Genomic DNA, 25,078 nt, shown 5'->3' with positions numbered 1-25,078 from the left:
ACTGGAAGCTGTGACACAATTTTTTTTATTTGATAGGGAAAATGCTCATTTAGCTACAAGTAGTTTCCTTCTGTTGTCCATAGCCAGATCTTAACAGGCACCCTAAAATACAAAAATCAATAAAAATAAATGTAATAAATACAATAGCAATTTAATAAATCCAGCAAACCAATCAAACAAACATTATATTGTTCACCTGACCTAACCCTCCACTTTATTACAGTACACAGTAAATAAAGTATAAATACAAAGAAGAAAAAGCAATAAAAGAAAAAAATATATAATGTTCATGGACTTAAATATTTGGTGTAAGGTTACAATTAAAATTGTCCCCAATCCAAGATTTAAGTTGATTTTTAAAAGTGGAGAGATTATTACACTCCCTTAATTCATTGGGCAGACTATACCAAAAAATTGTGGCTCTGACAGAAAAGGTTGTATTTCCAATCCTACTTAGTATATATTGAACTACGCAGTCCCCTCTGGTGGTTGCAATGTTGTTTTATTAGCTTGCGACCAGCTAGTTAAACAGTAAGAAAAATGTGGAAATTGATAATCGCTTGCAAGAAGAGCTTTGCAGCCTTCATTAGATATGGTCTTATGTGCTTAAAATTTGCCAGGTTAAATTTAACAACATTGGCAACATTTTTGCATGCTTTTTTAATAAGAGTTGTGAATTTAGGATGATTCCCAGATATTTAAAGTCAGATACCACTCTCTTGGTCAACAATTACCTCAGGGTCAGTAATTTGTTTTGCAAAATGCATACATACTGTTTTACTCATGTTCAGGTGTAAACATGAATTAGTTAGCCAGATAGATAGATACCTTGCTCCTGATATGTGCAAACAACTGAGAAATGGGTGGATTGCAACAAAGGAAGAACATGTGATGTTTCGTATAGGGAGTGGTTTTTTTCATCTATAAGTACTTGGAGGAAGCTAAGAAGCATTGAGCTCTGAGACAGAACTTTACTGTAATCATTGCTCCCAAGATCTTGTTAAATTGTCTATCTTTATCAAATAGATAAAATACTAAAAGACAAACTTTTGGTCATTCAAGGCAACTTAAGTCACTTTGTCACTGATTTCGGCAAAAACTGTGTGGTTGAGGAGATTTCAACATTCTCGTCTCCGTCTTCAGAGTTTCAAATCTGCTTTCCTTGAAGTATTGAGTGAGTACAGTTTTTTGTTTTGTTTTTAAATGTAGCGAACTGAAGTGAGTTTAATCGGTTTGTCCCTTAAACACAATGGACAAACCGATTCAGTGAGCCCCAGCAAAAACAATACACTGTAAAAAATCCATAGAAATTACAATGTTATTGCAGCTGGGTTGCCGGTAATTTACCGTAGATTTAAATTTATGTTATTTACTGGCAAGAGTTTGTTAAAAGTTGAATAAGTTTTAAATATTAACAAGTCTTTATCTTTACAGAATAAAACTATACAATAACAGCCCCATGCAAAGCATTCTGGGAACCAAAAATCATCATCAACCTTTTTTTGTTTTTTGCTTCAGATTTTGTTTCTCAGAATGTTTTGCTTGATGCTGTTTTTTAGTTTTACCATGTAAAGACAAAGACTTGTAAATGTTAAATGTTCATTTAACTTTAAACAAAATGTTGCCAGTAAATAACATACTGTACATTTAAATCTACGGTAAGTTACCGGCAACCCAGCTGCAATTTCTACAGATTTTTTTTACAGTGTAGCCTATTCTTAAAAATAAAGCACTTATAAGTGCCTTTTCTATGAGGAATCGTTTTACGAAAGTTCATTATTTTCGTTTCCCAAAAACGAGTCCCTATCCATTTGTCAAGTGCTGAAATGGCACCTTAAGAAGGGCTGGAAGTGGTAGCACTTGGACTACTTATCCTCACCTGATGTGGACGTGGTAATATTGTTTGCTTTCCATGATATAAATCATATCTTAAAGTTCCAATAACAGCCAGCTCGAATCAATAAAACTGTTATGATTTTTTTAAATAATATTATTCGTTAATATTATTCAATTTCTATAGGTGCAGACACAATGTTTAAGGTACTTTGCACAGGGGCGTAGCACACTCTTGATTTAAGGTTGGCCACCCCGTTGGGCAAAAAGCAGTTTGAAGTCAAATGTGCTTGACTTGACGCCGCACTACCCAGACTGATTCTCGTGTTAATTTGATATCATTCACCAGTCCGTCTTAACGCCGAATTAAGTTAATTCTTAATGCTCTAAAGCTGGCTAACCATTTACTGGAAATGAGAATAATGTTTGTGTCGTGGAAAAATAATACGAATACCAGGATCTGTCCATCAGAGATGATTTATTTACTTGTACAAGGACTCGACACATAACGACCGTGAAACGATATGTGAAGAAGTGAAGAATCTCAAATCCTTCCTTCATTATATACTGACATTGAGTTTGTACCACCCCCCCCCCATGCTATTCGATCAAAACAACTCCTTATTAGGTGTAGTTTAGACACTTCTGGGTGGTTATATTTACTCTACTTGTATCCAGGCAGACGATACGTAGGTTTTTTAAGCACATCATCACACAAACAAAAAACCACACTTGCACCTTGCCATACTTCCTATCCCGAGCTCTATCGAGCTAGACTTCCTGTCCTAGACTTCACCCCACGCAGATTAAAATGTCATGACCGACATAAATCATACAATGAAGAATACAAAAATAATATAAATGCATAAAGAATAAATTTCCATTACAATTCCACCCCAATGTCCAAATGACATTTTTATCCAGACTTCCCTGCAGGCTTTTACGCTGCTCTCAGAAGCCCTTCGTTTAAACATTGATTGTAATACTTTAAGGAACTCGACCAGTTCAAACTCATCCTTCCCCATTTGATCCCCTTCCTCTAATTTACACAGTCATAATTACCATAAAAAGCGATCACCTTGGTTGTTATTAGATTGTTAATGCACTTTAAAACAACATTTTTAAAGTAGCAATTTACTCATCCCTTGTGAGCTTGCCTTAGGTTTTCAACACATTATTAATGCAATAACACAAGTGACAAACCACACATCAAAAAAACATAGATTTCTAAAAAACAACATTAAAGATAAAATGAAACATCAACACACCAAAGCTTACAGGCTGGCCAGTGTAAACATTTCTATATCATGAATCAGCATTTGAGCAATCTCACTGTGAGTATGTTATGCAAATCACTAGTGAGCTAAACATAGTTAATTATATTCCTATATGTGTATGTGTAAAATTGTGTAAGCATGCAGATCCTCTTCAACCCAGGCAGCCCATCTTTAGCCGTAGAGGGTCGTGTGAGGGGCGAGGTTCCACTAGCACCTCCTCATTTGCAGAGCCCTCCCACAACTATCATCCTCATTTTGCTCCTCAATTTTATTCTCAATTTCCTCCTGTTCGACCCGTTGGTACATCATTTTAGTCATACCTTTATCAATTGTTTTCTCGATGAGACCTCTTAATAAATGGTATGCAACAACATCCACACCAATTCAAAATAGCAATCATTACACCTATTGACAACAACACAGATGAAATCTACACACTCCATTTACCAAACCACTTTTTTAACATGGAATTGAAAGGATGATCTACATACAGTTCCACGCCCTTCAGGAAAATACTCATAGAAATAAAAAAATTAGAAACAGGTGTGGAGGAAGGGAATTGCCCTCGAATGCGCATGCTCAATAGAACATTTTGGCTATTTTGTGTCATTTTACTTAAATTGGTTCAGTTGTGTGAACTTTACGTTTTAACTTATAAACAACAAGTAGCTATTTTAAGCAAACTCAACATTTTAATTAAAAATAAGTAAACAGCATTTTCATAGTAAGGTATACTTTTTGATTTTACAGATTGTGTTCTGAGCTTTACCTTTACCAACATATTGTAGCAAAGTCAACCCATCTGGGAGGTTTAGGGTGGACAGGCTTTTTGCCAGGGCTTAGTGGTATATTATAGTACTCACGATAGCCCCGGCAAAGGTTAGTGAACATGAATCTGCGGCTGGCGAACATTAACGCAACCCGAAACTGGCTGTCCAGATGTACTGGCACTGAATAAAACACATTGGAAATGTCCACGGTCATGTAAAATGCGGTGCTCTGTGATATTTGTAACAGGATGGTATAAGGGTTGGGCACGTTCGGAGCCCTTGCTTCTACAGCCGCATTTACTGCCTGTAGATCTTGTACAAATCTCCACTAAGTGGGCTCAACTTTTCCTCTAATTTTCTTTACCGGAAATATTGGTGTATTTTCCGGTTACTACGAGCATGGAATAATAATTCCTTTTGCGAACAACGAATCAAAAACAGGTTTGATACAGTCCTCTGCTTCTTTTTTGAGAGGATCTTATGGTTTTCACTGGCGAAAATCACTCTTTGGTGTGATCTTTACGGACGCACATGATTTAATGAGACCCACATTATACTTATCTGTGGCCCACTGATGGAGTGGCATCGTGGACCGATCCACCCCATGTGTGCTGCCAACTGTCGCTGCGCTGCTATTCCCGGCGCTTTCGCAGAGAATAGCTCTGGTATGCGGTTCTCCGCACACCTAAGGATGGAAAATAAGACATGTCATCATTTTACATATGCCAATTTGCGGCATTTGTGCATGCACTTACTATAGGGCCCACATACTCCCTTTCATATCAGTAGCTTTGGCCAGTGATATGTAAGGACCAGCATTTGCAACATCATACAACATAGAAGCACATTTAGGAAGCATCACACTCAATGCAGCCCAGGCCTCATTCCAGTACAACCAATTTGTGGTCAACTGATCACCAGACTGCTGTGCCCACGCCGCTTGGTAATCTGCTTCGATTTCCCAGGTGACATGAGCTGTGCAGTGCAAATCTTCTGGTGACATAAAATCTGAGGATGGGCGTGTACATTAGTGTGTTTTCAAACCAGCATCACTCTCAGGCCTCTCCCCCACAAACACACTGAGGCACACTTCCTTACACAGAGTCACATTCAACCCAGTCACTTCATCACACCATACCGTCATGTGCAGTTTACACATGATGTCTCTACCGAGCAAGTTATATGGGCAAGTTCTGCTAATTAGAAAAGAGGTAAAAAAAGAAGTTTGATTATGTTCATATATACATTGTAAAGGTTGAGAAAAAGTTTCTTTAACAACATGCCCTGTGGCACTGAGGGAACATTTTTCATTTTTTTTTTTATCATCTGTACAGATTTGGGCATATAATCAGCAATATTGAAGTGGGGGCCCCTGAATCTACAATAAAAAGAATCTTTTTGCCTGAGATAGACAATAAAACATATTGTAAACTTTCAAATGGTTTTCTTGCAAAAGATTATTTAGTATCACAGAGTAAAGTAGGAAAAATACTTCTTACCCCGGCCAAGCATTCTTCATTGCGACAGAGCATAAAAGAACCTACTTCAGTCTCCTCTCCACCGGCCCCCTCCCCGCTATTTAGCACATTTCAGTCTGCATGAGGTTTTTGAACTTTTAGTTCGGGGCATTGATCTTTCCAATGATCCATTGAATCACAGTTGAAACATCCGCGTTGCTTCCACCGGCCGTTCCCTCGTCCCCGTCCTCTGCCTTTACCCCTGCCCCTTCCTCTGTGGCCGCCTCTCCCCTGCGGGTTAAGTGTTGGAAAACCGGAGTTACGATCCTGTTGTTGTCGATCGTTAAGGGTGCATTGCATCATGGTGAAATTCATATCTTGTGCCTCCCTGTTCTTTTTGAGGCGTTCTTGTTTAAGTCTCTTCTCGTGGTGTTCCGCATGTCTCACCACTTCCTCCAATGTGGCCATTTTCTCCCCGTCCAGGGTAGCTTTGATAGGTTCAGACAGTTCAATATCTAGATTTCTCATGAAGTACATTGGTAAGTGCATACTGTACGCTGGGTGGGGTTCATTATTGGGCATTTTTGCAGTTATGCCAGAATGTCTCTCAAAGTCTTTTTCTAATCTTGCCAGGAAATTACTCACAGTCTCTCCATCTTGTTGTTTGCACGTAGGAGTCCAGTGCAGCCACAGCGTGGTCATAGAGATAGGCAGGGGGTATTGGTGTAGTTGGCAGCACGGGGCTCCTCCGACTGCTCCATTTTGATGTTCATCGTATGGGGGTGATGTCGGCTTCTGAGGTAATTGATTGTTTTCGGAGAGGGTTTGGGTGTACAGGAGACTGGAAGTGCGACCCACATTGCCAGGTCCACTCAGGTCACATACATCACAGGAGGAAAAAGAAGAAGAGTCACTATAAGGCATTATTTTAAAATACTGCTTATTCAATCTTTCTTCAGATTCTCTAATGAACATATCCATTACTGTTAACAATCTACCTTTATTCTTAGAATGATCTTTCTGTATTATTTTGTCTCTGAGCTCTTTATTTTTAGTTACACTGAAACTTATTTCCCCATATTTTTGTATCAGAGGTATGGTTTCTATCCATCCTCTCCCATAAGTTCTTATTAAACCGGTTTCATCTCCGACAGACAATCCACTTTCCGTGTTCCATTTCGGACGGGGAGCGCTACTTCCCGTGTTTTCCATTATCTACAGGCGGATACAATTCCGTAAGTAATTTTAGAAGAGACCCACTCTTCAATTTCAGGAGAGACCCACTCTCAAACTGTTTACGTCACTTTACTGTAATTTCGGAAGAGACCCACTCTTCAATTTCAGGAGAGACCCGCTCTCAAACTGTTTACGTCACTTTACTGTAATTTCGGAAGAGACCCACTCTTCAATTTCAGGAGAGACCCGCTCTCAAACTGTTTACGTCACTTTACTGTAATTCTAGATAACGTATTTTTATTTACCGTATTATCTCCACTGGTTCGTCTGGATCCCGTCACCTTCGGATCAGAGTCAACGCCCACGTCCCTTCAGCTGGGGGTTTGGGTCACCTCTCCTATCTATGGTGAGTTGATCAAACCGTTGACCCTTTCCTCGGGTTATTGGGATCCCATCCTCGTCGCCAAATTGTCGTGGAAAAATAATACGAATACCAGGATCTGTCCATCAGAGATGATTTATTTACTTGTACAAGGACTCGACACATAACGACCGTGAAACGATATGTGAAGAAGTGAAGAATCTCAAATCCTTCCTTCATTATATACTGACATTGAGTTTGTACCACCCCCCCCCCATGCTATTCGATCAAAACAACTCCTTATTAGGTGTAGTTTAGACACTTCTGGGTGGTTATATTTACTCTACTTGTATCCAGGCAGACGATACGTAGGTTTTTTAAGCACATCATCACACAAACAAAAAACCACACTTGCACCTTGCCATACTTCCTATCCCGAGCTCTATCGAGCTAGACTTCCTGTCCTAGACTTCACCCCACGCAGATTAAAATGTCATGACCGACATAAATCATACAATGAAGAATACAAAAATAATATAAATGCATAAAGAATAAATTTCCATTACAATTGAAATGCTATACAGTTAGGCTCGAAAGTTTGGGCACCCTTGCTAAATGAGCAAATAAAGCTATAAAAAATAATCTATAATGTTTCTTCTTTTAAGCTTTAAAAAAATAAATAAATATATATGTTTCATTGAAGTAAAACAATTGAAAGTGAAGGGGAAATTACATTACGAAATAAATCATTTTCTCTAATACTCACTGGGCATAAATATGGGCATGCCTTTATTTAATCCTACCTCCAATTGCAAGGATACCAGCTCAGTATCTTACTTATAATGTCTGATGAGTTGAAGAATTCATGGCAGGTGATCTTAGATTATTCCTCCATACAGAATTTCGCCAGACCCTTCATATATTGCTGCTCTTTACTCTTCAGTCATTTTCTGTATGATTCAGGTCAGGGAACTGGAATGGCTATAGCATGACCTTGATTTTGTGTAATTTTTTATTTACTTTTGAACCAATGTCTTGATGAAAGATTTTACCATGATGAAAGCTTTTACCATGGCAAGTTACTTTTTTATCTGTTGGTAGTTGATATAATCCATGAAGCAATTTGTCTGAATAAGATGTCCAGGACCTCTGATATAAAAGTAGGTTCAAAACAATGAAGATCCAGTAGTATATTTTCCTGTAGACATGGAGCCATTGATGTGTTGAAATGATGAAATAAAAAAATACCTTGGAAAAAATCTTCAGAGTAGAAAGGCGCCTCCTGTCAAATTTCCCACACTCTTAACCCGGATATTGTCTTAAACAATGAAGTAAACATCACTTAATATTTTGTGTTTTGGACCAGTGCTTAAAAGGTTTAGTTGGAGCAAAAATCTGTGTTCCTGTGCAGGCAAGTTCAATTCAATTCAATTCAATTTTATTTATATAGCGCTTTTCACAATTGTCAATTGTTGCAAAGCAGCTTTACATGAGTAGATGTAGAGGAGAAAGATAGATTGCTGTCAAACATTACGCCTAAATTCTTAACCGTGGAAGATGGCACCATGCAGCCATCTATGGGCAACTTGTAATCTGACATATTATGTTTGGAGCGATTTGGTTCAATAATAAGTATCTCAGTCTTATTGGAGTTTAGCATAAGAAAGTTACTGGTGTGTTTCGCTCGGATGTGACGAGATGTAAAGCTGGGTATCATCCGCATAGCAGTGAAAACTTATGTTATGTTTCCTGATAATGTCTCCTAGAGGTAACATATATAGCGAGAATAGGATAGGGCCTAGAACTGATCCCTGAGGTACGCCGCATTTAACGGGGGAGTGATAGGACTCTTCCTCATAAACAAAGTGATATTGATTGGTTAGATACGATCTAAACCAGGCTAGCGCCTGACCACTGATGCCAACATAGTTTTCTAGTCTATTGAGTAGGATTCTGTGATCTATTGTGTCGAAGGCTGCACTAAGGTCTAGTAATATAAGGATTGAGATTTCACCACGATCGGATGTTAATAGGAGGTCATTTGTAACTCTAAGCAGCGCTGTTTCTGTGCTATGGTGGGGCCTGAATCCTGATTGGAAATTTTCATATGTATTATTATTCGCTATGAATGTGCGTAGCTGGCTTGCCACTACTTTTTCTAATATTTTAGAAAGAAATGGTAGATTTGAGATTGGTCTAAAGTTATTAAGATCTCCCCGGTCAAGGTTTGGTTTTTTAATGAGCGGTCTAATAACTGCTAGTTTGAAAGCTGTTGGAACGTATCCTATTTCTAGCAATGAGTTAAAGATATTAAGTAAGATATTTAAGTTATTAAAGATGTTTCAAGTGTACACATGTCCAAAAATATCTACCAGTTTATAACTGTTTATTTTCTGTGTTATATATTATGTGATGTGTTTCATTAAGGAAGTCATAGTTTAGCCCTTATATGAACGAATAATGGTAGCAATATTCCGTTTAGAAAGTAATATGCAATATGTAACATGGCAATGCATTTCTGTATTTAAATTTACTATGCCCATATGTGCAATGTTTTGCAAAATTAAAATTAAATGATTTAATTTAGATTTGTCATTTGTCTAAGTTCAACATTAAATGATTTTACTGTTAAATATTGACCCATGTTTTAATGTAACAGAATATCGTGAAAAAAATGGGTGCCCAGGTTTCAGTCAAGAATGAAACTCCTTATGGCTGGTACTTTTCCACCCAAGACAGAGGGGTAAGAATGTTTGCTGCATTAATTACACAAAATGAACTATGCAATTATTAAATCCTTCTTTATTCTCTTACACTCTGCAGCATAACTAGCTTTTTTTGCAGAATTCGGCTTGTGTGAATTTAAAAGTGAGAGTGAGAAAGTTGCCTTTGTTGCATTTTATTTTAGTTGTTTTGACCTGCACATGTGAGACATATTGCGGTATTGTTTGGCCATGCTCACAGAAAAGTGACACAGAAGTAGTTATCACACAGAAGTTATGAGTAAAGGGATATGATGTATGTTTTTCTTTTACAGAAGACATTTCTGTCTTTGTGATTCGTTTGACAATTATTATAGGTTATGTTACGTTAAGTGTTAAATAAACTATGTAGTGATATTCCTGAGAGTGAGACCTTTAATTTGATATATGGATCATATATTTTGTGATATGAATATGAAAATTAATATTATTTTTATGATTTTTGTAAGGGGACATTTGGGAGGTTGGAAGAAAAGATGAATTTAGAAAATATTTTATGTAAAAAAGCAAAATTGATCCCATTGCTCAGTGGCACAGCGGAAGGGCATGCGAGCCTGGGACCCCCAATTAATCTATTTATGACGTGAAAAATGTGACTTTTATTTTAGTACTAATTATTATCCACAGGTTTTTACAGATCATACTGCTCTTAAGGTTTTTATCAGTCCCTGTCATGGCCATTTTCCTTATATTCTTCATTGTTTGCCGGTTTGTAAAGGACATTACTATGTACTAGTAAGTGTCACGGCACTGGTATGCTCTCTTTAAGGACAATGTGCATGAATTCCACTGATATGATTATGCGGCAAGGCCCCGGCCCCCCCTTTATTCTTGCGTTGCCTACACATTTTGTGCTATGCCAGACAGCTGAGGTTCTAAACTTCCCAACGATACCATATATGTCTAGTTTTGTGCTTCACAACTTATGAATTTTTAAAATAAATAAATGCAGTTTTGGACCCACTGGTGGGTCTGCAGAGTTTAAGAGGTTTAAAGACATGCTCAAGTCAAATAATAACTGATAGCATGACATAATGTCTCACAACAATGTGTGTCTGTTCTTCACAAGTTATTTATTCACTGCTTTTCTAATGGAAACTGATTTATACTTCTGCTTCCCAGTATGAATATGTGTATCCTCACAGCACAAAATCGTTTGAGGAGAAAAAGCTAGTCCATCGTTACATCTACATCAGATATGGAAATCACTCATGGAATAGTTTTAGTTATGAGTATAACACCCATAAAGGGGACACCTCTTTCATCTTAAGGGAAACCTATGACCGTTCCCAGATTCAGTTGCACTGCACCTCTGAGGGAGGCACTAAATACTGTCCCAACTACGGTATGTTCCTGCAAACATATAATTTCTGCACTACACTACAGCCAAAAATATGTGTACCCGACCATCACACTTACTGTATATATGGGCGATTATATAATAGCAGGTACATTTGGTGTCCAAAGTCTTTATTTTTTCTGATTATATTTTTATTTTTTAATAAAAAATGATGTATGGACTGTATAAAAAGGCATCCGAGATTTTGACATTTCAGCTTAGACCGCCAAAGCAAGGCACTACAGGGATGCAAGGAATGTGGCAGGGAGACGCTGTCTATGACTTAACACACTAAGACGAGTCTGAAGACCAGAGTCTAAATGGTAGAAAGCAACAAATGTAAGCAGAGAAGACGAGCCTGCAGGGTCACAAATGTCCACCATAGACTGAGTAGAGTGCACCCTCAACCTCAACTATTCACCTACTCAAAGTCAACTTGGTCCCCAGAAGACATTTCTTGGGCGAACCAAAGCTCACAGATAACTGCTCAGGCTTTCTCCACTGAGCAGTCCTATGAACCTATAAAAAATGCTCGCACCAAATTAAGTCCTTCGTTGTCAGTGCTCATAAATAGGGCATAATGCATAGAGCATGGAGAATAATTGGCCCCGGCACATTATTGAGAACTTTCGGCACATAGCCTAGCCTGGGATACAAAAAGAGCTTAACACCACTAAAACAAATTCAAGGCACATAGGGGACAACGGCAGGGCCGGGAGATCTCCCACTCTCCTCAAAGAAGAATCGCACCCCCCGCCTGAGATAGAAGGTCCCTCCTGACTACGATTCCAGAACGAAGGGGGCTAGATGAGTGGGGAGAACCAGAAAGGGCAATATGGTTTCTTCAGATGCGAACAGATACACCTCTCCTTGGCCAAAAACTCTCCATTCCCGGGCCTCAGCCCCTGCCTCGACAGAATGTGTGCTCCCTGATTCAAATGTCCAAGGATGTAAACTGCGCTTAAAGAGCACAGTTTTCCCTAAGACCACAGGAGAATTTGACGTGCCATCTTGTAAAGCGGTGCCACAATCCGGCTAAGAGGATTGCATAGATATGGGTAGGGGAAAGACGTGCCTGTATTGTAGCGGAATCCCAAACTGCCACTAGAAAAGTGATTATCTGTACGTAGAACGCACGTCTTTTTGGCATTGTGCATCCACAAACTTAATAAAAGTGCAGGGAGATATAGCCAGGTCAAATGGAAAAACCCGATACTGGTAAGCTACGCCCCCAAAGCAAACTTCTCATGTTGGATTGAGACATGAAAGTGAGCATCCTTGAGATCTATTGTGACAAACCAGTCCTTTGATCTGATTTGCATCACAATCTTTTCAGTGTCAGCATCTTGAACTTGAGCTGCATCACTGAACGATTTACAAGTCTTGTTCCTTTTTTAGAACAATAAAATAATTTCTCTCATGTGGAGGTACACTTCGTCAGCCTTCTTGCACAAGACTGTATTCGTTTCTTGCTCCATCACCAGAGCCAGCTGGGGGCCCACCATGGTGTGTAATACCAAATTGAAACAAGGCGGGCGACATAAGTGAATCCCATAGCCCTGCTCCACTGTATATAAGACCCTTTTTAACATGTTTGGCAAATGCTTCCCCTATGCCAAATGGTCTACTAAGGGAACTAGTCCCTCAAGTCTCTGGTGTATTGTACATGTCAAGGACTGCGGTTGCCTGCTGTAAGCACCATAAACTAAGGTGTGAGGTGCTTTACTTCGGCAGGGGCTACCCTCGGCCGTCCTCTCTGGCGAGTTAGGACATCCTTTTAGCTGCCCTGTCAACACTGTTACTCTACCTTGGTAATAGAGTTTGACAGTAACGAAATTGACATTCACTAATTCAGCCGACAGGAAATCATGATTTTCAGCTTTATTAGACACATTTTACAGACAATAAATTATATTTTGTTATGGACTGTAACATCTTGTGATCCTTAACATAGGGGCCCAAATTATTAAAATAATCAGAAATAGTGTCATTTATAAAAAAAAAAAAGATGAACAATAAAATTACTTTGGACACCAAATGTACCTGCAATTATATAATCAATTCATAAGCTTATTGAACATCAAATTTCTAATATATATAGTTATAATAAGCTCCACTCTTTTGGAAAGGATTTCCACTATATTTTGTAGCACAGCTGTGGGGATTTGTGTTCAGCTACAAAAGCATTAGTGAAGTCAGGCACTGCTGTTGCATCTGATGATATCTTATAACAGGAAAAAATGAAGAAGATGAAAGGCAGAGACGGCAAGAGGAGGAAAGACGACGTTTGGAACGTTTACAACGTGAGCAAAGGATTCAACAGGAGCTGGAGAGAGAAAGTGAATCGTCAAGACTTAAGCTTTCTCGAGCAACCGAGCGGCTTCGTGAAAAGCAGAGCTTCAGAGGTCTTAACCAACATCACAAATTCTCTCAGGTGCTTCATCAGCAAATAGAAGATGATGCTGCAGCAATCGAGAGAAACGAGGTATGACTTTAATTCGATAATAGGTCAATTATAACTAAAATATAATTTTTTAATGATACACATTTTTTGTTTTGCACATTTATTTATGTAGGTTATTGATGTTGAAGAAAAATTCAAAGAGCTTTTGTTAAAGTACCAGATCAAAGAAGACAATGAGATACAGAACCACCAGATTTGGGACAGGATTAAGACGCTCCAGAATGAACTTACAGTTCAATATTGTACAGAAAACAACCTTCCAGTATGGTCTCAGTTTACCTTTGATCATGCTGTTGGATATAATGAACTGTCACTTACTGAGATGCTCACAGTTCTTGAGGCATCTCTTCAGTTCATTCTGCATAGTAGCACTGAAGATGCTAAAGATGATGGAGATCAGCCACTTGGCTTGGAGAAGAAGTACAACTTTCTGTTGGGTTTAGTGGAGCAGCTTCATGCCACAAATGCAACTTTGGCAAAACGTATTTTACTTAATATACTTGACATGATTTCAGAGCTTTCACCACAAGGTAGAGATATTTTGGGTCAGATATTGTTCAACAGAATCTGGACACCAACCGAAATAATGCTCTTTCTTTGCAAAAGTCCAGCCATCAAATGTGATCAACTCGATTCAGTTCTCCACACAGCACTAACCTATCACTTGGACTGCGTCCTCGTTCTCTCTGCCCTTACGTATGAAACCCCTTTAATGTTTCTTGAAGAACAAATAAGAAGTGTCAAGGAAAAAGATGCTGATACAATTGTGAAGGAACTTCGTGAAGCGAACTGCCCAGAGAAATTATTGGTGCTGTTAAAGGATGTGCTTAGATACATGGAGTCAGAACTCCCAAAATATCAACTGGAGGACCTCAGCGTGGAGCAAATCAACGATTTGAAAAAGAAAATATCATCTCTTGATCTTACAAACCCAGATATTAACACTCTAAAAGAGGTATTGATTGGAATGTCAATAGCAGTGCAAGACTGCTCAACAATCATCACACAAGACAACACAAAGATTCAAGGCTATTTTCCGAGACGTACACAACTAGCATCATTGCTTTTGCTCCTCCTGACACAGCTGACAGGAAATAAAGGATGTCTTCTGGAGATTGGCACAGGTGAGGGCAAATCCTGTATCTTAGCCATGTTTGCAACAATTCTGGCCATTCGTGGAACCAAAGTGGATATTGTAACAAGCTCTCCGGTTCTTGCCCAACGTGACCAAGAAGAGTGGAAAAAGTTTTTCAATATGTTTGGTGTCACCTCATCTGTAGTACCTCCACGTTCCTCAAGTGCCTGTTCAGCAGAGGAACAGGAGGAATGTCTGAGACATGCCTACAGACAGCAAATAGTATATGGCACAGTTGGAGTCTTTGCAGCAGACATACTTAAACAAGAATTTGAGAAGAGGACTGTTCGTGATAAAAGGCAGTTTGAGCTTGTAATAGTGGATGAAGTGGACTATATGACTTTGGACAATGGAGTTCAAGTGACATTCTTGTCTCATGAATCTAGTGGATTTAGGCATGTGGAGCAAATTCTTTCCAACATATGGGCCATGATATCTACATGTCGACCAGTAGAAATGCTTGAAGCAGGGGAGATCAAATGGGCGACCAGTATACAGTACCTTCATAAAGCTGTAACGACAGCCGTTATGGGACTGGAAACATCAAAAAAACTTCTCAGCAATTGAGATCTTGTTGCCTGGAGTGACTTTGGGCTTCTACACCCAGGAGGATGTTGAAATGATACATCAAGCTGACAGCAGAAAAGAAAATGAAGACAATTTGAATGAGGATACAATGTCTAAAGCTTTTTCTGAGATCATGAAGAAACTTGGAGTTTCACAACAATATGATCTTCTGACTATATTTGAGGAGGTTTTGGAGAACAGTGTGGTATTTAAGTGCTATTCTTTAGAAAACAACAAAGCCAAACGTTTTGAAGATCAGGAAAAACAAGGCGAACTTCATGTGGAAGTGCTACTGCTGGAAGGAGGACTGGCGTGCGAAATCATGTCTGAGAAATCGCTCATTGATGCCACTGTAAGTACAATAAAGTCATCTATCAGATACTCAGATAACCTCCAAACAGTTAAAAGAACCGACAGCTTCATTGTCATCCCTGTTTTCTTGAAAAACTACGTTGAGAGTCAGTTACCAGTTTTGGTTGAGAATGCATTAAAAGCCGTTGAGATGTCACAAGGCCGAGAATACATGATCGACACCTCACCGGCCGCTGAAAGAGACGCTGCTGACAGTCATGACAGACAATACGATGCAATAATTCCAGTAGACTTTAAAGCGAGCGGCGTGCTGGAGAAAAACAAGAAGTGGGGTAACGGTCTGCAACAATTTTTGGAGTTCAAGCACCAACTTACGATTTCGCCGATATCCAACGTGACAAACTACATGTCAAATTTCCATTATTTCCAAAGGTACCTCAGTGGAAGTGGTATATTTGGTGTCTCTGGTACATTAGGAGGTAAGACAGATTGGGACTTTCTGGAAAAACATTACAAAGCAAAGAGCTACACTGTACCTGCACATCGCCATAAAAGGGTGACGGAGCTTCCGGTCATCCAGGTGAAAGGTGGGAATCACCAATGGATCCAGACTATTTGTGAAACTTCATGGAAAGTAGCAGATAGAGGACAAGTTGTATTGGTAATTTGTGAAGATGTTAAAACAGCAGATGAACTGCACAAGAAAATACAAGACGGAGGCAGATTAAAGCCAGAACAGATTACTCTGTACACAATCAGTGAGAAACACAACATTGAAAGACAGAATTTCTGTGCAGGCAGAATCATCATTGCTACAAATCTTGGTGGACGAGGAACAGACATAAAGGTTGATGAAAGTGTGAATAAGTGCGGGGGTCTTTTTGTTCTTCTTACTCACTTTTCACCCAACCGAAGAGTCGAGAAACAAATATTTGGTCGCACGTCTCGTAAAGGCAATCCTGGGATGGTTCAGATGATTGTGAACTGTGATCATCTTGCACCAGCTTACCAAGGTCAGTCTGTGGAAATCATGCGCCAGCTGAGAGAGGATTATGAAACAAAACGAATCTGCGACATGGAAACTGACGAGCTGGTTGAAATAAACCTAAAGGAAAATCTGTTCTCCACATTTTGCAGATTACTACAAGACTTTGATGGGCATTACACACAGGAAGAAAAATCGAACCCCATAGAACTGGATCCTAAAAAAATTCCTGAGTGCTTCACACGTTATCAGTCTAAGTTTGACTATCAGCCCGCCGTCAATGCTTTGAAAGAGTCTTGGGCCTTATGGTTGACCCTTCATGAGGATCACATCAACAGACATGATGACTTCAAAGAACTTGAAGCAGACCTTATCAAGACAATAAATAAAACAAGTGAAAAGCTGCTGCGAGGAGAATGCGATAACTTCTACGATCACGTCAGACAGGCAATTGTAAGAACTGATCTACATTGCCGAGACAAAAACAGCAACGATAATGGAGCGAAATGCTATTGGCAAAAAGTTGTGGACTTTGACCCGCACTACAAGGCTGTGGCACTCTATAACCAGGCGTACATCACCATCAATCTTGGTAAGGGGAACTATAAGGCAGACGCTATGAAACTGCTGGAAGACGCAAAGACATCCATTGATGTCTACATCTCAGAAGTCTCAAACACAATGGTGTCTTGTAACCTATCAGTCACTGGTAACAAAGATCAGAACTCGAACAGCAACAACTTTCAGAGTCAAATGGAGGCCAGAATGAACATCTTTAAGTCTTGGATGACATACGTTGATAATGCATTGAATAAACTAAAAGAGCTGGAGGAAAACAATGATGATGCCATTACAGAGGACTGCTCGGTTTACATGCTGTCTGAAGAAAAGAACTTCATTGTCAACAATGAGCTGAGATTGCTGTACGACTATGGACTGGGAATTGTTTTCGAGGTAAAAAAGAAACCCAAGTTCTGCATCAATGGTTTGATATGTTTCCTACTCGGAGCGGTGCAGGTTTTTGCTGGAGCTCTTATTTGTGCTCTGACACTTGGAGCAGCCAGTCAGATTGGAATGGGTCTGATTTCAGAAGGGGTGTCAGACATGATCAGTGGAATAGAAGGGATGATAAACGGCACATTCAGTTGGGCTTCATGGGCAATATCTAAGAGTGTCAGCATTGGGCTTTCTTTGTTAACAGCTGGCTTTAGCGTTATCAAGAAAGCAGTTACTGGCGTATTTAAAGCGACAAAAAGCATCCTCAATGGTACAAAGTCTTTCTCTGCTGTTGCATCTGAATTCATGAAATCAGGAAAGGCAGTATTTGCCTCGGTAAAAGAATCTGCTAAGTCCAGTTTATCAGCCCTCAGTAAAGAATCTTTAAAAACCGCGATGAAAAACATGTCTTCTTCAACAGTGCTCAAACAGAACTTAAAAGTTGTTGCTAATTATGCTGTTAAGGAAATCGGGAAACAGTCCATCATCAATGCCATGAACTACGCGATCGATGCGGCACTTCAGGAAGTCTTTAAGAATATTTTACGAAGAAGCTTTGAAGATGTGGTCACTTCATCTGTGAAGCAGAACAGCAAACTGGATCAGACTCTTGAAGAGTTCATCAGCTCCGCCATTCCGAAAGCTGCCTTGGAAAAAGAGAATTATAAGATTGATCCGAAATATGAGGAGGAATTAAAAAAATCTGTTGGGGTGCTGTGCGAAAAGATAACTCCTGAGCTCATACTGGACTGTACCAACGCACGAGAGGTTATCAGCAAACTCTCAGAGGTGTGTAAAGAAGCAACAGACCTAATGAATAAAGCCAAACTGTCTGGTGTACTTGAATCAGCAAAGCTTGCTCTGAAAGTAGCAGAGAAGTCAGTAAATCTCACTCAAATTTTGGGCGCCATACCAACAAAGGAGATCATAGACTGCAATTTTGTTCCCGAATTACTGGAGAGCATCAATAAGCTTCAGAATGAACTGGCAAAGTATGACCGAGATGGACGACACAACTTACCTGACGTACAACGCCTTAAAAGAGAACTTCTACATGATATCTCTAAGAATGTTTCTAAGCAATTCATCAGTTCCTGTTCTGAGCATATGAGCGCTTTAATGACCAACAGAGTTAAAAATCAGGTAAACAGTGCAGCAGGACAGGCTGTAAATCGTGTCATGAGCAGAAATAAAACTCACCGTTTCTTCGATGACCAAAGGGAAAAACACAACAAGAAATCCACAAGCCACAAGGAAGTAAAAGGTCTGTCAGGTGTGGACCAAACAAAGTTGTATACAAAGTATACAGAAGATATATGCAAAGCCAATCAGTCTGCTACACCCCTCGACATGTACGTGCTTACAAAAAGTAACCTGCTGGGTGGAAAAGGAATTCAACTGACTGTCGTCGATGGAAATGGAAAACAGCTCACTGAGGAGCGTTACCCGGGAACCACCAAATCAGCCGGCGATATAAAACTGAGATTAACCAAATCTGCAGAAGCCACAAATCCATCACAGTAAGAGCATTATACACCTCACGTATAGAAGTTAGGTGACCAGATTTTTAACCCAAAATGTGGGGACATTTCCTAGTTTAATGGTCCAAATATCTTTAAAATTGTATTTGTTATTATTATCTATGATTTAAAAAATGTGGATAAAACTTTTTGAATGTTTTCATCTTTTTATTGTTGTGGGTTTTGTGGAGAACAGAACACACAAAAAAAAACAGGATTGTCCCCGTAAATTGGAAACATCTGGTCACCTTAGTATAGAAATAAGTTTCAGTCTGAAATATATAAACTTTGTGTACTGAATGTAGTGACTTTTAATTTTAAAACAGAGCCGGTGCACAGCTGTACAGCGGCCATTTTGATATAACACAGGACGACGGCATGATAATCAGCGTCAAATCGGATCATCAGAACGCTTTTTATCAAGCTGTAGTGCAAGCAACTGGCAGCACGGCTGAAGACCCAGAAAAGGGATCTTTGGTGCTACGTGAGAAAGTGAAAAATGAGGTGAGTACATTCATATCTGACTTCTTCATGGGACAAAGTCTTCACATCCTAAGTGTGAAAAACAGATTCTACACATCCTAAACAACCCAACTTTTCTTTACCACTGACACAAGAGACTCCATACATGTGAAACAACGTTTCTTTCAGGAAAAAAATGTTTTTTTTTCATAGTTCATAGTGTGTGAATGTGTATTTGACCGTGTCCTGTGTAGGATAAGTGGTAGGCCAACATACGTTTGATGAATAAAAATCCCATTCCTGTCCCATCATTAAATGTTTTTCAGTCACCTCCACATGCAACAAGAAATGATTGTGTTTAATCTCTTCATTTCTTAATAGATCCAGACACACCTTGAATTGTACACACCCATGCTTGCCCTTCAGATGGGATACGAAAACCCCAGAAAATACAAGATAACTGGAGGAAGCAAGGAGACAGACACTTCATTGCAGGAATACTTGCAGAGCGTTAAATTGATCAAAAGTGAAGAACGTATCCTCATCAAAATGTACCATCTGGGATTTGTTGGTGAATATACAAGGTAAAGAATCTGATTGCTGTCAAATTTTGAGCCGTTGTTGCAATTCACAACCTCAAGTATTATTGCACTTTGAAGAACTAAAACGTATGCAGTCGTCACCTGCCCAATTATTATACAAAATCAACAGGTAGATAAAAAATACTTATATTAGCTTACTAGCTTCCTAAAATGGTTCCATAGGGAACTTATAAAATTTTTAGAATCTTTTCATTTTAAGAGTGTAGGATTGATAAGCAGATTTTGTGCAAATTTTATTTTAACAAATTGTCACATATTCTTATTCTTTTCTGGCAGTGTCCAAAATGCTCGAAAGTCCAGTAAGAACGCTACTGGGACATTTACCACGAGCCATATACCACCGAAGGACTCCTTCAGACTAGCTCAGATGTCCATAGAAAACTCAGCAAACGAGTTTAAAAATAAAAGTCCAGAGCTTTATAAACTAATCAGCAGCATAAAAACGGACAGTAATGGACAGAACCTGGTTGCCATGGAGGTTCTGGGACAAGATCACAGACGAGCTTTAACCACGGGCCCGAGCAACCGGTCACAGATGGCCAGGTAACATTTAACCTCAGCGATTATGGATGAAATCCTAATGCAACACAATTATACAGAATTCCAATTGACACTACAGGAATTTGGAGTAATATTAAGCACTGAACATTTTAAGTGCATCATTCCAAATGTTAAGCACGCAGTTGATTTTGCCATAAAAATTAAGAAATGGATGAAGTCTTTTTTTAACATTTCCTTTTTTACAGGAAACTTCTATCAGACACTTTGATTAGTGGAGATGTGGAGCTTCTGCTAAAACGCTGCATGATTCTGCATCATCCGTTTACTTCAGAAAAGCTTAAATGCGCTTTGGGTAAGAAACTCAGGGGTGTTATTCCTACAAAAACATGCATGATTTACCCTCCAGATGACACTATGATTTGTTTCAAAACAAAATATATGAAATACAAAGCATAACACAATTGATAGTCTAAGAGTGAATGAACTGTCATGTTGCTACAATTAATTATCCTTGTGTGTAATTCCAGGTGAAAGCATTCTGTCCCAGTGTCAAATTTTGTGGGATGATGGTATCCGAGGCTACTACAAAGCAGGGTACAGAAACCTGGTGTCCGAGTACAGCCGCATGGGAATCCTGGATCAGAATCAGCGTGAGCGTCTGGATGAGTGGGTGACTCAGGATCAACATGAGGACGTAAACACTGTGGAGTACAGCCAGCTTCTGGAAGCATTAAAGTAAAAATGTCTAGTGTTAAAAAACACTTTCTCTTGATTAAATGATGATGTTGATGAAGATAATCGCTGTTAAATGTAAAAAAAGATTAATTTCTGCAATTGAATTATATGCAAACAAAACATATTAGCAAGTAAAGATGTCGTCTTGTGTTGGTAGATTATTTCAGTAATTTTAAGCATTCATGTCTAAAAAATAATGATAAAAAGATCATTTAAAACTCAGTATTAGTAAAATATCTAGAATTATTATGTTTTGTTAAAAACATTACAATACACTCACACAAAAAATATAAGTGCTAAAACAGTTGGCAGTGAAGCCATAGAAGAACCAATTGTGGTTCCTCAAAGAGCTTTTCAGATCAAATGTTGTAAAAAGAATTTTTTTTTACTTTTTTAAAGTCTATAGAAACTTTTCCCACTACAATTAAAATTTATGGAACCATACACAAAGATGGAATTGGTTAAAATGTAAAGGTTACACTTTGTCTATGGGCTACCACATTTGACGTAGTTAAGAGAGTACTTTCTTTGAAGTAACAAAACCTGCTTATCTGAATGCTTGTGTGTTAAATCAGTATGATTTTTTTATTTACGTAGATGTTTTTACTGTATACTAACTGTTTACTTCAAGGTACATTCAGTAATTCTTAGAAAAAATTACTTGGATTTAAATTAACACCCGAGATCAGGGTTGTCATAGATTAATCAGTACTTGTTGTTGTTAGAATCAGTATATTTTTTTGATAAAATGACACATACATTTAAATGTTTTGTTACTAATCTACATTAGGCTGGTGAATGGATTTATACTTGTAATTGATCTCATTTTGGCCATTAAAATTTTGATATTTCATTTTTGTGCCTATTTTGTGTTTTTTAAAAAATGAGATTATCATCTAAATGATCGTTTTGATTAACTTCAAACTTTTTTAAATAGCAAAATGAATCTCTTCGGTAAAGAATAACTGATGTGTTTTTTCTGCTGCATGCCCAACAGTCACTAAAAAATAAAGAGAAATTGCGCCGTATTTCATTGCTCTATTTGCTAAGTGTATTTTAATCGGCCACACTATAAGACACAATGAGATCGTAACAAGGGCGTGGTGAGCTTGAACCTGCTTACGTCACGAGTAATTTTTTGGACCCAACATCCAATAGGAAAATTTAACTGCAGTAGCCACCGTTTAACCTGAAGAGGGCAGCACTCAGACGTTTTTACACCATATATTGTAGTATTTAAACCCTTTATATCCAAATGTCAAAAAACTTACTAAAATCAATGAACAGCACTAATAAAGCATCATTCTTACAGATCATTAACTAAAAAAAGTTGTTTTAAGGTTTAGTTACCCTTTAAGGGAGACATGTCGGCTGTGTTTCTTATGAGGCAATGACTTTGGTGGCATAAAAGCAGCTCAAGGAAACACATTCGGACAGCCTTTATAGGCAGTTTAATGTAATTCTGTTTGAAATATTATCAGAGAGTGCCTTTGTGATAAGGAACCCATATTTGCAACCTACAAAACTAATTTCTAGCTAGAAATGCAATCAAAAAGTGTAAAAAAAAAAAAAGTAAAATTATAACCTTATTTACACTAAATTTGTGCTCCAGCCACTTTCTTGGCTGCCATTTTATTATTTCATACTTGGCCAGGCTCGATCAATCCCAACCCCTGTGCACATTTACGTATAGAATTGTGGGACAAGAAGATGATGACGGTATCTCAGGATACTGGAATAAACTAAACATTGGATTCGGCAGTACCTTGATGCCTCTGAAGGTAGCATTTTAGAGATTTTAGACGAAGCCGCTGACATTCTGGAAAGAGGTTGTTGACTTAAATAAGGAGATATCTAAAACATTCTGGAAGGGGGTATGCGACAAGGACTAGGTTGAAAAACACTTCCATTGACAAAAACAATTAGATACAATTAAAATATAGTCGCAAATAGTCAAAACAAGAAAAGTTTCGTTCTGTACTTATTTATGTTCTCTTTAATTACATTGTTTCATTAGATAAAAAAACATTTTAAGTGTGAAAAATGTAAAATCTGGCAACAAGAGTAATATCAACATTGGGTCTTGATGTCCGACCAACCTTGGGTCTTGACCTCAGATCAACCTCAGATTTTGATGTCAGATCAACGTTGGATTTTGACATCAGATCAACGTTGGATTTTGACTACATTTACTTTGTTACATTTACTTGAGTAAGATTTTGGAAAATATGTACTTATTCATGTTCTCTTTAATTACATTGTTTTCATTAGATAAGAAAGAGTTTTAAGTGTGAAAAACTTAAATCTGGCAACAAAAGAAATATCAACATTGGGTCTTGACATCAGATCAACGATGGATTTTGAAAAATTTTGTAAAGCATGAGTCAGATTGGACATTGTATGCCTGAGTTAGAACAACTTCCTGTTTCATGGCGAAGACGGCAAAATTTTCAGGCCGCCACAGACACACTCCAATGAAAAGTCAAGATCTCCGCAATTTACATCGCAAAGGCCTTTAGATGACACAGACCAAATATGATGATGATCTGATAAAATCTCTAGGGGGCGTTTGTTAAAGTCCGAAGCCTGAAAATGCCAAAATTTGCACTGAAATCACAGCGAAAGTTCAAAAAGGCAGACTTCCTGTGGGGTTTAGAGTTTGGTTCCAAGGGACGTTTTTGTAGATCTTGAGGTGATAGATGACCCTACCAAATTTCGTATCTGTACGTTTTTCGTAGCGGGAGAGCTGTTCTGTTGAAATTTTGCAGGTGGTGCTATTGAGTCATTTCTACATGCCCACTTTTGATGCCTTTACCACATGTAAATTTTCATCACTTCTGATATGTGTGCAAAATTTCATGAGTTTTCGAGCATATTTAGGCCCCTAAAATTGCGTTTCATTTTGGAGAAGAAGAAGAAAAAGAAACTGAACAAAAACAATAGGGCTTTGAATTGCACCCACGGTGCAGGAGGTGCCCCGGCCCTAATAACACATTCTACAAAATATAGAAAATATATATTTTTTTATTATTGGGTGAACTATCTATTTTTAACATCTGTATGTGAGATCAGATGTACTATATAACATGAAGTCAAATTTCCTGTTGATCAAATGTGAAAGATGGCGTGACCACCACCAAGGTCATTGCCTATAATTAATCCAATGTATGAACTCATAAAATGTATAATGAAAGCTGCCGTGGATAAAAGCATCTGTTGAATGCATAAATATAAAAATAATTCAAAAAGACAAATGAGAATGAAGACTTTATGTGTGTTTATTTTCTGAGTTGACAGATTAATACAGCATTCATTGTCTCTTGCTAATAATATGAATCCAGAAACCCTTTCAATATTTTACTCCAGTTTAACAGGGAAAATACATTCAAATACAACAGGATCTTTGGTAGATGCATAACAATTCTGAAGTTGTATTTTATCGCATCATGTTTACTGACACTGATCACTAAAGATGAAAAGCCAAAACAACCGTCAACTTTATAAAGATTATCAGGTGAACTAATGTTTTTACACATTTATCCTTAAGTGATAAGGTCTCTGATTAGATGATGTTTCTTCAGACATATTACAGCGTCGCTGTCACAGTCATTGTTTGTTTTCAGGATCAGTCGTTCCCCACCACCTGCCTCATTCTTTCCAAAAGGGTTTCAGATCACATTTAGCTGGAGAAAGCCTGCTTTGAATGATGCTGTCTACGGCTTAGGCAGCAGGGGACGCACATGGCTGGCCATGTCATTGAAGGAGATCGGAAGATAGTGTCACAGGAGTGACGATCTTTTAGGCGGAACCAAAAATTTGGAAAG

General features: G+C 38.4%; 2 protein-coding genes across 2 annotated transcripts; both read left to right on the top strand.

The window, feature by feature from the left end:
- The first annotated feature begins 852 nt into the window (after positions 1–852).
- LOC135742735 (uncharacterized) lies at positions 853–15,141 on the top strand. The gene is made up of 5 exons (XM_065260580.2): positions 853–1,174; positions 9,534–9,617; positions 10,759–10,981; positions 13,210–13,460; positions 13,552–15,141. Exons 2-5 carry the CDS (start codon positions 9,549–9,551, stop codon positions 15,139–15,141), a joined length of 2,133 nt encoding a protein of 710 aa, XP_065116652.1. The 5' UTR covers positions 853–1,174; positions 9,534–9,548.
- On the top strand, positions 15,140–22,222 carry LOC135742719 (uncharacterized). The gene is made up of 6 exons (XM_065260579.2): positions 15,140–18,954; positions 19,281–19,458; positions 19,798–20,000; positions 20,295–20,561; positions 20,765–20,871; positions 21,047–22,222. The coding sequence occupies exons 1-6, from the start codon at positions 15,194–15,196 to the stop codon at positions 21,256–21,258; spliced, it is 4,728 nt and encodes a 1,575-aa protein (XP_065116651.1). The 5' UTR covers positions 15,140–15,193; the 3' UTR covers positions 21,259–22,222.
- The last annotated feature ends 2,856 nt before the right edge of the window (positions 22,223–25,078 follow it).

Source organism: Paramisgurnus dabryanus, chromosome 10, assembly GCF_030506205.2.
Source record: "Paramisgurnus dabryanus chromosome 10, PD_genome_1.1, whole genome shotgun sequence".
Lineage (NCBI taxonomy): Eukaryota > Metazoa > Chordata > Actinopteri > Cypriniformes > Cobitidae > Paramisgurnus > Paramisgurnus dabryanus.
The sequence above is the reverse complement of the archived record's forward strand: the minus strand, read 5'-3'. Positions and strand labels throughout refer to the sequence as shown.